At 37.2% G+C, this 15,235-nt stretch overlaps 1 protein-coding gene across 1 annotated transcript in view; it reads left to right on the forward strand.

Moving 5' to 3' along the window:
• LOC113228959 (serine/threonine-protein kinase WNK1-like) overlaps positions 1-15,235 on the forward strand; it is a 130,380-nt gene that overhangs the window by 3,134 nt on the left and 112,011 nt on the right. The window contains exon 2 of the mRNA XM_026462403.1: positions 1,380-1,575. Coding sequence (XP_026318188.1) covers positions 1,380-1,575 — 196 coding nt within the window. The remainder of the gene's footprint in view (positions 1-1,379; positions 1,576-15,235) is intronic.

Genomic DNA, 15,235 nt, shown 5'->3' on the forward strand with positions numbered 1-15,235 from the left:
GTTGTTTGGAACATTATTATTTAATTAGTATATACAATATTAGTCCCACAGGCCTCGCATTGGTTTGGGAAGTTCACACACAGCACTAAATTGCTTTGCAGATTTGGGAACTTCACACACATCGCTAAATTGTTTTGCAGATGTGTTCAAGTTTCCTCACGAAATTTTCCCTCACTGAATAGCTCATGGCAAATTTCAAATAAAATTTCGCACATAAATTCCGAAAACTTTTAGGTGCAAACGTGGATTCGAACCCACTACCCTCTACTTGAGAGGCGGTAGGTCAAACCATTAAGCTACCACGGCTTATTATTATTATTTATTGCGTACATATCATACATAAACGTTACGCCATTCATTATAAAAACAAAAGATAAAATTACAATTTTGTATGTCGTGACAAAGACCAAGTTTTGAATTTCGACCTGTGACCTAAGATAATTGAGCTATTTGAGGTCAAAGGTCACCTTGTTAAGTCTATGGGATAAAATTAAATTATTGTAAATGTTGTGTGTGCAAAAAAAAAGAAAGAAAAAGAGTGACTTCCGCGTATCGACATTTCATCTAGTAGTTAACGATTCCGATTTTTTTAATTTTTAAACATAGAAACAGTTTGAGTTCCATTTTAATACTTTTACTGATTCTTTACAATTGAAGTTGGACACGATATACATATTTTTTTTATTTGAAGTTGGTGAGTTGATGAAAAAAATATATGATCAGTATGGAATGGTAATTTTGAATATACCACAAAATAGAATAACGCAAGATCTTAAAAATCGACCTCTTGCACTTTTTATACGACTGATGAGTTCAAAGGTACAGTTTTTTAAACGTTCGCTCGAGCGATGTTTTTTGTAATTTCTTACACCATAATCATATCACATTTTCAAACAGACTGCCTCAGTGGCCAAACGGTTACCATGCCACGCAGAGGTCCTAGGTTCGATTCCCGGGCCGGGAGAAATATTTGTATGGCCTACATTTATTTCTCTCGTGAGTTTGGGTGTAATTTGTGGTTATCTATGTGTGTGTCCATGGCACCCGCGACACAGGGTTTCCCTAGTGCGGGGCTATGTTGATTGTGAGCGTTATTTTCAAACAAAACAAAACTTATTTACTTTTATTTAGAGAAACTTGTGTTCCATTGTTTCATGTTTAGAATGCCTCTGCAAAATTAAAAACTTAATCAAAAACTGTGTTATAATTAAGAGTCATATCTTAAGGACTAAGCCACTCAAAAAAAGATTTATGCCCAAGTAATATGTATGCAATAAGCTGTACATATATTTTTTTACTGACTCAAGCTGGTAAATAGTGTGATGACTCCCTAACTATACGGTTGTACATGGAATGAGCAAAGTCCATTTTGTTATCAGGGGAACGCGGGGGGCGTATCGAGGGATCCCGTCGACTTCAAAGAGGGAGGATGAGAACGAGACAGGGAGCACGGAAAGACTGGACAGGCCAAAGAAGTATCTGGGGCAGAACAAAGGTGGATATGGTTTGGGAAAGAGACCAGACTTCTCCCTTAAGAACAGGAATGTGCATTTAGCGTCATCGAGATATGGACAGGTGAGTCCCATTTTTCTATTGTTCTTGTTATCTACGGCGTATACTACTCTATTGTGGCCCAAAATTGAGCCACGTCGATCGCGTCTCTAGTAGCCGCCATTAAATCCTTAAGCGTGTAAGTGTTAGGGCCCATTCCCACTATGTCGTGACGACAGATTGTCGTGCGGTTTACAGTGTCGTGGCTTGTATATTTAAATGAAGTTTGTCACATATAGCACGACACAATTAACTGTCGTTCACGATTTTTTATGGTTACAACGACAAACTGTCGTCACAGTGGCAACAGCTAGAACGACAGTCGTCAGACGATAAAAAAACGTCACGATGAAAACGTGACGACAGATTGTCGCAGCTCCTATTGTCGTCACGATCTAGTGGGAACAGCTAGTCACGACAGTCGTTCAACGATAAAAAATCGTCCACGACATAGTGGGAACGCGCCCATAGAGCACGCAGGGCAGACATGGGCCATCGTATGAATCGCACCGCACAAATAATTCTCGTTAGATCGATCTGAAAATCCCCACCTGAGCCAATCGTCCTTACCCCGGCTAGCTTTAATACGAAACCGGTTTAAACACTTCCAGATCGGCTACACGAATTCGTGTCTAGACGAAGATTCTCAGTAGGCGGGGAAAATTATGTTTCGTATTGAATTAACAGGTTCAGACGTACGAAGGGGTATCATCCTTACTTGGTCGATATTTCTTTCAGGCGTACTAAGCGCTTTACGTTATCTTTTATTATGCGCTGTGTGTGACTGCTTCCGACCACATACAATCCGAGTTTTTTAAGGTTCGACTGAATAGACATCTTCTGGGTGAGCTCGTTCCATTGTAGACCCTATCTTTGCTCCAGAACTAAGCAGTGATCTCATTAATAAAACGGAATGCGCCACCGGTGGAGCAAGGAAAACATGCTATTCAGGTGGTTACAGACGAAACCTGCACTGCCTTGAGAAAATTAGCGTTCCCGCTCTGTGTATATAATAAAATTCGTGTAGCTGTAAGCGCGCATTAGGTAAAACGTATGTTGAACGCATTACTAGGCCTTATTGTCGCCTTCAAGAGTCGGAATTTACATAAAAATCTGGCGCCTTTCTTGGCCTCGGCCTGTGGACACAACACGTATACAATGAAGACTGAGAAATAATTGGGGGTATAAGTCAGCTCTAGAAATTCACCGGTCATATTTTGTGTAATAAATAATACGTGACTTCCTTGACGATGAAATCATTGATTGTGTCGATGTAACTGTAACACTTAAAATAAAATGTGCAATCGAAGAAGCGATACCACCCATGATAAAATCAACTTTAATTGATTCGTGACATAAATTAAAATGAAAGCTCTTGCCCTACATGACAATACAATATTATGTTGTTACAGTCTCATTACACGATTTAATTCCGTCTTCCCATTGCTTAGCCGGGGAACTAGACGTGGGCTTGTGTACCATACCTATGTTGTGGATATTTCAAAGATTCGCACGAAGCGTTACGCTTCCACATTTATATGGTGAACGGTTACGGAGTGGAATTCCCTGCCTGCAGACTTATTCAAGTCCTGACTCCAGATCAGCCCGTTTGCACTTCGTTCGGTTCTCAAAAGGCTAAGTGCTTTGGGTGAGCTGCTCCGGGTGCACGTACAGCACCCTCCCTATTTTCCAGATAGATAACGGAGTTCTAGGCACGCTCACTTCGTCGCGCACTGCGCAACTAACGGTTGTCATCGCTAAGCCATCGACTCTAAAGTCTACTACCAAATCTTCTATTTGGTGGCGGAGCTGTAAGGCCCGTTCACTTCCCGACGCCGAAGCGTCTCTCTAGTTGTAGAATGTCTAGCTCATCATCTACTGGAGAGCTAGTGCCGGATACAATGTCCGGACATAGCTTAAAGGGTAACTCATTTACGACTTTAAAGTTCATTTTCGGAGACGCTGTTCGTGTTCCTGTGAAAGTGTTCGTTAAGGGATGTGGCAGTACTTCCCTTACCTGTTCTGCATTCCAGTTTTGAAGGGGCGGAAACAGTGCCCCTTACATCTTTGCGTTTTAAAGCTCTGAGCGATTGTTATGGACAGGCGTGTCGCTTACCACCAGGCGCACGACTTGTTCGTCCCGTCACTTGGTATTATATAAAAAAAAAAACATGTTGCTAAAAACAAGTTATATGGCCAACATAAACAACATCTTGTTTATTTCAATCACATTGTTTTGTAGTTGTGCTTGCATAATGGTTTGACCTACCATCTCTCGAGCAGAAGCCGTGGATTCGAATTCGGGCTCGCACTTCTATGTTTTTCGGAATGGCTTTTCGGTGAAGGAAAATATCATAATAAAACCCGCACGTCGAAGAAGTCACAACCCTCGGAAAACGTACGAGCCCCTTACCCACATTGGGGCAGCGTGATAGTAAGCATGCCAATTCAAGTTACAGAGTACGAATTCGAAAACAAAGGTCAAAATAAATGTTTTGTTTACATAGCAGGTTGAAAACACATCTATTTTTGTCCCAAGTCTTCAAATGCAAAGTAGGAAATGAAAATCGCGCACAAAGTGGACACATTGCGCTCCTGACGATCCTAAGCTTCTATAGGTTAACCGTAATTGGTCAGGGTCACCTATAACAACTGTGATTGCTACAGAACGTATAGTGTACTAGAATACAGAACTCGTGCGTCGTAGAACAAAAAAGAAAAAAAGCTGAATAAAGAAAACTTTATTCTATTTTTTGGATCGCCGTAGTCGGGTTACGAAAGTTAAAGTGATTTCAAAAGTGTTATAATTCTTACCGTCTTCAAAAAGGGAGGAATTTCTCAATTCGCCTTATATTGCACCGACAAGAATGAAACATTTATCATAAAATGAAAATATGAATATGGACTTATTTTGTAAGTTTTTGTCTACATTTTTATTGCCTACTTGAACTTAATTTTAGGGAGTTAAATCTAAATATGAAGTTTCAATTCACCACAGTCAACCAAACCACCAACCAAACTCACCAAACCAAATTCACCAAAGTACAAAGTAATCGTAACGCGTTTCATTTGCAAATATTTTGCGAGTAGGATGAATCGGGACCTTTTCTGTGGGATGAATCGGGACTCATTCTGATAATTAAAATTGGACGAACACGTTCAGCGCGCACATATTAATGGATTGGGATATATTCGGAAACGTCAATTAGAAGCGATTTCAACTTCATATTTGAAATAATGACTTATACTTACAATAGTACGCTTCTTGCGACTACCATATTATGTCGGTGTAGTTATTACTGTTACGATGTGCACCATCTCCAATATATTTTGAGAGAAATAATAATAATATTTTCATGGACTAATCGCGGCGTTAAATCGCGAAGAGTGGAAAAAGGGAAGAAAGGCCTTTGCAGTGGGAGAGTAATGGCTGAAAAATTTAATGAAAAATGAAATCGCGATTGGGGTGAGTCGGAACTGTACGAGTCAGGATCGTGGCAAGACAGGACTAACTTGTCGATACTGTGACAATTGATGACTGGGACGAGTCGGGATTTTAGCTAGTCAGGACTGTGAACGTATCGGAACTATTGTATTTTTATCTATTTAACTGTTTATTGCATGTTACATGATACTTTTATATTAATTTTAGTAGTTTAAGCAAAGTGCTTTTCCAATTGCAATTTATTTTTATTTAATTTATATTTGTAATAAACACGTACATTTTACCAATAACTCTCCAAATAGCTGTTTCAAAACTTGTTATTTCAAATTTTGGAATGGAATGAATTTCGTATTTTATATTTTTGATTATTTTAAATTAGAATTTGTAATGTGTAATGGATGCATTCCTGATTTAAATTATAATTATGTTAAAACAAATTTACTATCACATGTAAACTTGCGCACGCACATTTCCGTTAGGTAGAGCAGTTGCTTCTCGATTGACCACGTATCTAATCGTTTAAATATTAATGTGGAAGTTACATACATTTGTAAATATGAAAGAAACCATCGTGATTAATTATAAAATCTAAGAAGGTTTACAATCCTTGAAAATTGTATGAAGTTCCCAAAACGTCTTGGGTTATATAGGTGAACTATATTCTAAATCAGAGGTTATCAAACTTTTTGTCTGGTAGGTCGTGCGTCAATTTTGTCTGGAAACAGACGCAAAAGCGTTACCTTTGACATTAATTTTGAATTTTTTACAAATTGTGAACTTGGTATTTGTATATTCGTATTTAATTAAATTAAATTGAACTTTATTCATCAAAGACACCCACATATACATAGAACATCACACGATGTTATGTACTAATAAATTATGAGCTATGACGGGAAATGATAGGAAATGAAACTACTTTTCCGGATTTAAATCGCGTATATTTGTTTTAAAAAACAAACCAACGTTTCGGGCCCTTTATAGTTCCCATGATCACGGTTGACTGAGGTGGTACAGTCATCAACCAGTTACGTCTAATATTAAAGTAAACCACCCTATTTTTTCACTATAGTTACAAAAGTTATTAATTAAATACCTTATTTTTAATTTAACAAAGAAACATTCCAATTTATGAAGGTATATAGATAAAATTTCGTGTTCTAAAAAAAACAAAAGCGACGCCCTAATCAAGCATTGTATATCAATTGCCATGGTGAAACTTTAATAGCAATACCAACTCATAGAAATAAAAACATCAAAACTGCGAGAAAATCCTCACGATGTAGAATTTTAATTTCTTTTTGAATAATTGAAATGATTGTATTTCCTTAATATGTTTTTATAATTTGTTGTATGTTTGAACTCCTTACATTATGTTTTAACAAAATTACATAAACCGTGCTAACGTAAAATGAAGTCTAATAAAATCACAATTACCAACTAATCTACAAATTAAACATAACAGTTTGCCTATTCATCTGTTTAAACACTCAGTTCCAACACATATGTATTTACTTTCGATAAAGATGACACTTCCTAAAAATAGTCATGAGATCGTTTATTGACCGACTTGTTAACCGGATCATGTTGTTAGCATAACCCCACAGTTATTATTAGAATACAATGGATTCACTTATTTCATATCATCGAGTATATAACCAGAACTAGAGATGAAATAAGATCTATCCATCCCTGACAACTCATCAGACAAATGGGCCTTATATCACTTTTAAATATCAACTCTCGTCTGCGCTGAAATTACAAATTACAAAGAAAACTGAAATAGTACAGCGCCAAAAACTGACCTGTGTGTACGTCTTAATAAAGATATTATCTCTAACAATGGGGGATGTTCCATTCGGCGGTGTGGGAAAAACAGCAAGACAACTAATTGCAAAATAAACGAAATCACATTTCATCGGTAATTAAATATTACATATGTAATTATGCAATTTTCCTCCATTATAGCAAAGCTCAAGTTGAACTGATCGATTTGTAGTGAAACAATTCACGACACTCGTAAATTGTTTCGAATTCGGGCTGGCCAATCGGAGCGTAGTTGTCGCCGTAATGATTTGACAGAATAGTTTTAAATAACATTTCGTCTCTATTTCTGTCTATGTGCTCGATATTCATATTATCAATTCAACTATGTTACAATTTGAAATATAACTGCTGCTGTGGAAATTCAACAGCGCTTTCAAAATGGTGCTATTATTTAAAATATAATAGCAAGTGACGGGACGAACAAATCGTGCACCTGATGGTAAGCTACACGCCTGTCCATGACAGTTACAGTGCCACTCAGAGTTTTAATTCGCAAAGATCTGAGGGGCACTGCCACTGCGCCCGTCACCCTGAGACATAAATAAACAAGTCCCATGTGCCTGTAATTTCACCAGCACCCTTACCCTTTAAAACCGGAACACAGTAATGCTGACATTACTGCTTGGCAGCAGAAATAGGTAAGGTGGCAGTACTTCCCAGGACGAACTCTTTCACAAGGAGCTCTACTGCTACTTACAGGTTTTCCTGGTTCTTCTCCACTGGCTCGAATTACTCGTCATTCCCAGGTCTACAGTTGACAAGTCCAATGTGCCTATATCTTTGACTAATGTGCCCCGTCCACTGCCTGTTAAGTTTTGCAATTCATTGTACTACATGTCGGTTAAACTAGTCAATTTGCGAATATCCTCATTTTTGATACGATCTCGTAGTCGCAGCGTCTGCGTACATGATTGACAAAAATCCATGATAGTATATAGTCTGTCTTTTTTGAAAATAGAGTAAAATGACAGTTAATTGCGCGTAAGTATTGCCGGCTTTTGTATCGATTGAATATTGGTCACGCTTATGCAATAAATAACTGAACTTGTTTTATTTAAATCGTCATCGGCTTTTTTTTTCATAGAAATTTCAAATCACTAGTGATTTGAAACCAATATCAAAATTCCCAATGATCAATTATTTGTAAAACTGTGCCATCCCTAATGGTTTTTTTTATTCGAAGGAAGAGAGTGCAATCATTTATGCACTTTTGTAATAAGTCTATAAATAAAAACAATGATGGCTTTTTAATTTAGCCGGATTATTGACCTTTGTGTAGACATTTTTAAGGTAACTTCGGTAGAGCAGTGACCCAAAGCAGTGGTATTGGCTATCAACACCAGATTCAGCTGGAAATGGTTCAGAACCTATATACCTAAAAATGACTTTTACTTTTATTTATTTAGATAGAATATCGGCACATACATAGATAAACTTGCACTGTAATTTTTTGTAAGTTATTGAACGTCACGATGTTTGATCACTATAGGATTCAATTCGTTTTGTGAAATTACTCCACTGGTTTGTTATAATTGTTAATACAAAGATCGAACATATATAAAAATTCCTTCGATCAGACTGGATTCGAACCAACGTTTTCCAGCAAACCGTGCACTGTACACTGTGTACACTGTGTTGTCATATATTTTTGTAGATATTATAAACCGTACAGCAATTGCGCAAAATACCATCAAAAACTTGAATTTAAAACGAAAATAGAAAATAAAAATAACGTAAAGAGAAAAAAAAGAAAACCAAACCTGCTATCTAAGAGATTTTCGAACAAAACCCTTATGAGTAACCACACGTCGACTTTTTGCAGCGACACTTGCGGTTTATAGGAAATTGCATCAACAAGATACAAACGCGCGATTCGCCTATAAATTCCAAGTGTAGCGATGCAATCGCTCGTTTGTATCGATGAAGTCGCGCGCTCCCATTGCGTTTGCATCGCTGCTAAAATTCGCCGTGTGTAACCGCTCTAAGGTCGTCGTGCCCTGTTTTTCAACTACAAAAAGTTCCGTAATTGCATAACACATATTTGTACCTTAATAATGGGAAAGTAGAGATGAATATGCTATAGGCGACAAAAATGACGCGTTGCGACGCTTGGACTCTGCACCAGTGAGTTGGGCCTAACCCCACCCTTAAAGCAGTTGTCACATTCCGCTTAAACTTACACTTACGTAAGTCGTGAAAGATGTCAATTTCGCTTTATTTGCCTGGAGTAACTTAAATGGTAACTCCTTTTTAAAGGTCTACTATAAAACAACTGACATGCAGACAGACTAATGTATTTATTTACCTCTACAACATTACTTAATGTAAAAATGTCTAGTTAAAACGAAGTGGGACGCATGAACGGGAAAAAATAATCGAAAGTATTGTGTTTGTTTAGTTACGTACTTAGTTTTATATATTCCTGTTTGCATTGCAGACGCGAGGCAGCATTATTCAGTGTATTTTATTACAACGTGCTTAGTTATTTGTGCCACACGTTACTGGTAAAACTTAGATATTTCTGTCTTATCTTGTTTTGTTCTATTAATAATGCATTGTTTTCTTTATTCTTATTTAAGAGAGGCTTTTGTTGTTGGAATAATCGCTTCCTTATACGATTTCACTAGGGTTTTCACTCTCGGTGCATTTCCGCATCCCGGGAAAAAATCTTGAGAGAAAACGTGATTTTCGAGACTATCAAAAGTTGGATTCCATACTTATAGCATTTAGGCAGTCAAAATATATTTTGAAATGAAACTATTTTTCCGGATTTAAATCGCGTATATTGTTTCGCGTTGTTGTTAGCAAATGTTTCGGTCCCTTTACACGTCTCATGGTCACGGTTGACTGAGGTGGTACAGTCATCACACAGTTGTGTCTAATATTAATGCAAACCACCCTATTTTTAACCGACTTTAAAAAAAGGAGGAGGTTCTCAATTCGACTGTTTTTTTTGTATGTATGTTACGCGATAACTCCGGTATTTGTGAACAGATTTTCATGATTCTTTTTTTATTGGAAAGAGGGTACCTCCATAGTGGTCCTATTTCATTTTGAAGAAAATCATCCACCTCTAAGGGTGACTGTTCACGCATGAAGATTCATTTTTATACATTTTTTATAGCGCCTAAATTTTATTATAAGGAGCGATTATTTTAATGGTTGAATTTGCTATTCTCCAATTCAAGGTGTTTTTCTCTCTCAATATACTTTGAGTAGTGAGATTTTTATTGACTCCTGTGTCAAGTTCCGTATAGTAGCGAACTAGGGGATATTTCAATAAAACTTGGTAAATAGACTATAAACTTGGTAATTATATGTAATTCCACGCACTTTTGAGGTCGGTTTATTTAGTACTCTGTACTGAGATTGTTCACTACAGTTACAAAAGTTATTACTCAAATACCTTATTTTTAATTTTACAAAGAACATTCCAATTTACGCTACATATTAGGTTTAGGGTGCTGGTGAAATTACAGGCACTTGGACTTGTCAATTTAAGTCTCAGGGTGACGGGCGCAATGTACTGCCATTCTTCGTCTCTCAGATCTTTGCAATTGAAAGCTTTGAATGGCACTGCAACTGTTATGAATAGGAGTTCGCTTACCACCAGTCGCACGACTTGTTTGAAATAGAGGAAAATTTCAAATAGTAGAAATTCTTCCGGAAAAATTTACAAAAAATTGGAAAATGTAAAAAATATATATAATTATAATACCTACCTTATAATATTATTTACATCTTTTGAAGTTTTATTTAGCGTGAATTATGAAATAAAATTGTGTAGCTAAGAGCAAGTTAAAGGAAAACGAGATTTAAAATGACGAGGACAATAGCTAACAAAGAAAATCATACGTAAAAAAAAAATAATTGCGCCATCGTTTTCGTTCAGCATCTTCAACTTTTGACAGATGTCAACTGTCAAACGTAGAAAAATGCGGGAAAAATATTTATTTTTCAGAAAAATATTATTTTTTCTAAATGGAAATTTTTCCGTGACTCAACACTACCTGTAAGTAACTATAGAATGTTTCCGACAAACCCTCCGATATAAAAATATATAATCATAACGGTAAATACCATAGAAAACATCTCACATCTTCACAACGTCACTTTATTCGCCTAATTATTCACAAAGATATGAAATTACGCATCAAAATTCACCATCTGTTATCACACTGCCATTTCAAATAATACCCAATCTTCGTACACTAACCACATGAGCGTTAACTTCTTAATTTTGTTGCATTCTAGTCGTAAACAGGACTATCATACAAGTACTAAATCTTATACGTGAACTCTAATCAATATGTAACGTAGACGTTGTTAATGTCAAATGACCACTTTATATTGAGCTCTCACAAAAGATGTTTATAAAAGACGTGAAGTTACGTTGAAAACAACACCGTCACTAAACGAAACTCTCGTTTTTTATAATTTAAACCTAATTCCATAAACTTTAGTGACCAATTCCCAGAAGTTGTCCTATTCGTTTAGTCAGTATCGAGTTCAATGTGCGAATGTTTTTTTTTTATAATTTCAAGCGACAGGTCGAACAATTCGTGCGCCTTGTGGTAAGCGAAACGCCTATTCATGACAGTTGTAGTTGACTTTAAATCACAAAGATCTGAGGGGCACTGCCACTACGCCCGTCAATATTGAGCCATAAGCTGACACGTTCCATGTACCTGCAATTTCAACAGCACCCTTACCCTTCAAAACAGGAACGCAGTAATGCTTACATTACTGCTTGACGGCATGAATAGGGAAGGTGGTAGTACTTCCCTGGACGACTCTTTCACAAGGAGCTCGACTGCTACTAAAGGGTGCAACAGTTAATACCTTAAGAATGTTACTTTGGGCTCTTTGGAGGCAAAGTAAATTGCTGGCTGTTGACCATTTTTTCGGATCTAAATCCCTTTATTCAGATTTTTTCAGACCTTTACAGGTTTTGTTGCACAAGGGGCTCGGTGGAGACACCTTCCGTAATCATTTTGTCAGTTAGCGATTAAATAATAATGTCCTGAGAATTGCAATGAACTCGTTTATTCAGTTTTCACATTAATAATTCGAAAGTACAAGAGAGATTATACCAAAACGGATTTTAAACATGAAATGGCGAATTCGCAAAGAGAGAACGCCACGGTTGTTTATTTTCCAAATCGTTAACACCAGAAAACCCTTGTATCGACAAGATCGCCTGTATATAAAGCATTCTTCATCCCTTTTTTAATGTGGCAACCTTCCAACTATATATTTTCGTTTTATAACTTATGAATTTATGATCATTTTGACGATTGGCTCAAAAGGTCAAAGTGCCCAGAGTCATAAAAACAAATAAAAACAAAAAAACCGGACTTGACTTTGACTTTAGTACTTCAGAACGCATCCAATTACAACAGCGCCATCCTCTCTGCGACCTCACTTTTTCCATCCTCTAAGAACCTCACCCAGTTTGAGATGTCAAACTGACATGACCTTCGTAAACAAAAAAAATCGTCTAATAATCTTCATGAATGCTCCTTGGCTTTATATTGGCATCTTCATCGTTAAACCATTCTATGTCCCAAAGCTGGTCTCCTCTTAGAGGAGGGTTACAAATCCTAATATTTTTTAACTCCTGTAGGTGGAAGGATTTAATTTAGTCTAAACGTATTAAGCCTAAGTCCAAAGGCTCTCTCTCTATGTTTTATCGTTTTGTAAGTTAATTATCTTTTTTATTATATGATAATGTTGTAAAGGTCATTACATTCCAGATCGATTATTTTAATGATATTCCTATTACTATTCTCTCTACCTCATTACTGCTCTGTCTACGGTAACGCAATTATACCCGGAGTCTGGTCCGTTCTGTGATGTCTATGTTCTAAACCTTCTTAGCGGTAGACACGTCTTAGTCTTTTTAATCTATTTTTCTGATGAATTATGGATGAATTACATGCTTTAGAGATTGCTGTTCTAGAAGGTCATTGATGAAAGGGAATCTACCACAATTATCGACGTTAAAACGGCTTGAACCTTGAGTCAAAAAGACATTGTCTTTCTTTCTTTCGCTCTTATTGTATGAGCATAAAACTTTTTCTGATTCTCAAGCCGATTGGCCGTCGGTGAGTGTGGTAGTCACCACAAGGGCTGCCTTCAAGGGCTGATGTCGTTGTTGTTGACTGAAAAGACATCATGTATGTTATTAAATTAAAAATACCAAAGCTCCATCTGTATTGGTCGTTTAAAGTATTTTGCCTTTAATATCACCGTTGAAGAATGTTACATCATAGATAAAGTTTTGACGTGTTTTCGCTTCCAAGGCCGAAGAGTTGACTATTAATGAACCTGTACGTCATAACTACAATATGCATATACATATTCATCAAAGCAGGACAGGCAGGTGTTAGCTAAATTTGGGAAACATTAAAAATTAGTTCCAAAGTTTGTTGCGTTACCGTTATTAGGCATTGACTCAAAATATGCAATTTCTGAATCGTATGTTTTGTATTAAGGTACCTAGTTTAGCTTATACTCTCGTAGATTTTCACCTGTAGGACGGTTTTCGGGCGGAAGTGTCCTGTAGTGCCCTGAGCTGAGGGCCACACCCACCTGGGCGTCCTCAGTCTGGTTGCTTAAATTATTTTACAGGTTAAGAACCTTCAACTTGCTCTCTAAGTGTCTTTTAGAAAACAACGTGATTCAAGTTACGATTGTCGTTAGTAGGACGCATCCTGAACCTGCGTCCATAATTTAGGATAGGTCGCACACCTGAAGTTAGTTAACAAACTAGTGGAATGTTTTCTCAAAAAATATATTAATAACGTGGTAGTAAACAAATAATGGTGTTCAAGAAAATAAATATTACAGTTAACAAAGCGACATCTCTTGTCAGCCGTTGGTAGCTTTAAAGGTACCTGACTGAGTGAAGAAAAACTTTCATAGGTTTCTCACAGGTGGCGCTACGCAAAATAATCTTTAGAACAAAGACAAAGATCAGTAAGGCTAGCAAGATAAGGCGCGACTTGCGCGAGAGCGACACAAAGCGCGAGATTTCTATGCGAGAGCAGCAGTGTCTCGCGCTTTATGAGCTGTAGCCTCTGACGAAGTTCTGATCGAAGGATTTTTTATGTTTGTTAGATCTTTATATCAATAATAACAAGTAGTGCAGTATATTCACTCCATTTTCTACTCCTGACGCCACGGCTAAGGTGCTATCGTAACATAAATTACACATGCGACATTCTTTTCTATCACAACAGCCTGTAGTAGAGTGTCTTTTTTCCTTTGCTTTATACTTCTTTCAACTTCAAAGGACTACTATCATTGTCCTAATAGGTCCTTGACCTCATATCGATCCTCTGGATCGGAACTAATGGGATCCTCTGATCTTCGTGATTCGTGAGCTTCGTCATTCTCTATCTTCAAGGCTGTCTAGAACGAATACTGTATCTAAGTTAGTAACAAACATTGTACAAACTTACCAACTGTAGTGCCGACCAACCAGTGTCCTCCGAGCAGACGCCTGATATCTCACCTTCAGAATTTGTCGACTAGATTGAACAGACTATATTTGTTAATGCTGATATTACAAAACTAACACTAAGGGTCGTATTCTAGAACTCTACTCAATGCTCAAGTCAGGACTTGAGTATGATTCAAAGCACTCGAAATCATACTCAAGTCCCTGCCATTAGGGTCGTATTTCCAGTGCTTGTGTTTCAATTGCAATCCTGACTTGAGCATTGAGTAGAATTCTAGAATACGACCCTTAATCACGATATAATTCGCAACAACTCCATAGATGGAACAAACATAAACAACTCACACCAGTGTAAACGTAGCCACGTTGAGGCGACTTTCGCTGGTTCGAAATCAGTAGAAGGATTTTTTTTGTTTGATCAATGCTGGACTGCCACGCAGAGGTCCCGGGTTCGATTCCCGGGCCGAGAGAAATATTTGTATGGCCTACATTTACTTCTCTCATGAGTTTGGCTGTAATTTGTGGTTGTCTATGTTTGTGTCCATGGCACCCGCGATACAGAGTTTCCCTAGTGCGGAGCTATGAGTGTGTGTGTTATTATTATTATAGTAATAATACGAACAATTTTTACTATGCAAACCCCTTTGAAAACGCGAAAACAAAATCTGACGGTTCCATATACTACGAAAGTTTTAACTTGCTCGAAAGTTACTGTTAATCTGTCTGGCAGGAGTCCAAACCTAGCTACCTTTCATCCTTTATGTAATACTTTTCCACTAGATGCTATCGCGCCTTCAATAACAAAGTGTTATAATTCGAATAGTATTTTTTAAGAAAAAAAAAAAACAAATTTTCTGGCTTAACTTAAATGAAAGTGGCCGAAGGAAAAGATAGAAATAAAGAAAGAAGATTTAGGAAAAAATTAACCTACCTATGTACCACCAGCA

This window comes from Hyposmocoma kahamanoa, unplaced genomic scaffold, assembly GCF_003589595.1.
Source record: "Hyposmocoma kahamanoa isolate Upper Pololo Valley unplaced genomic scaffold, ASM358959v1 263, whole genome shotgun sequence".
NCBI classification, from domain to species: Eukaryota; Metazoa; Arthropoda; class Insecta; order Lepidoptera; family Cosmopterigidae; genus Hyposmocoma; species Hyposmocoma kahamanoa.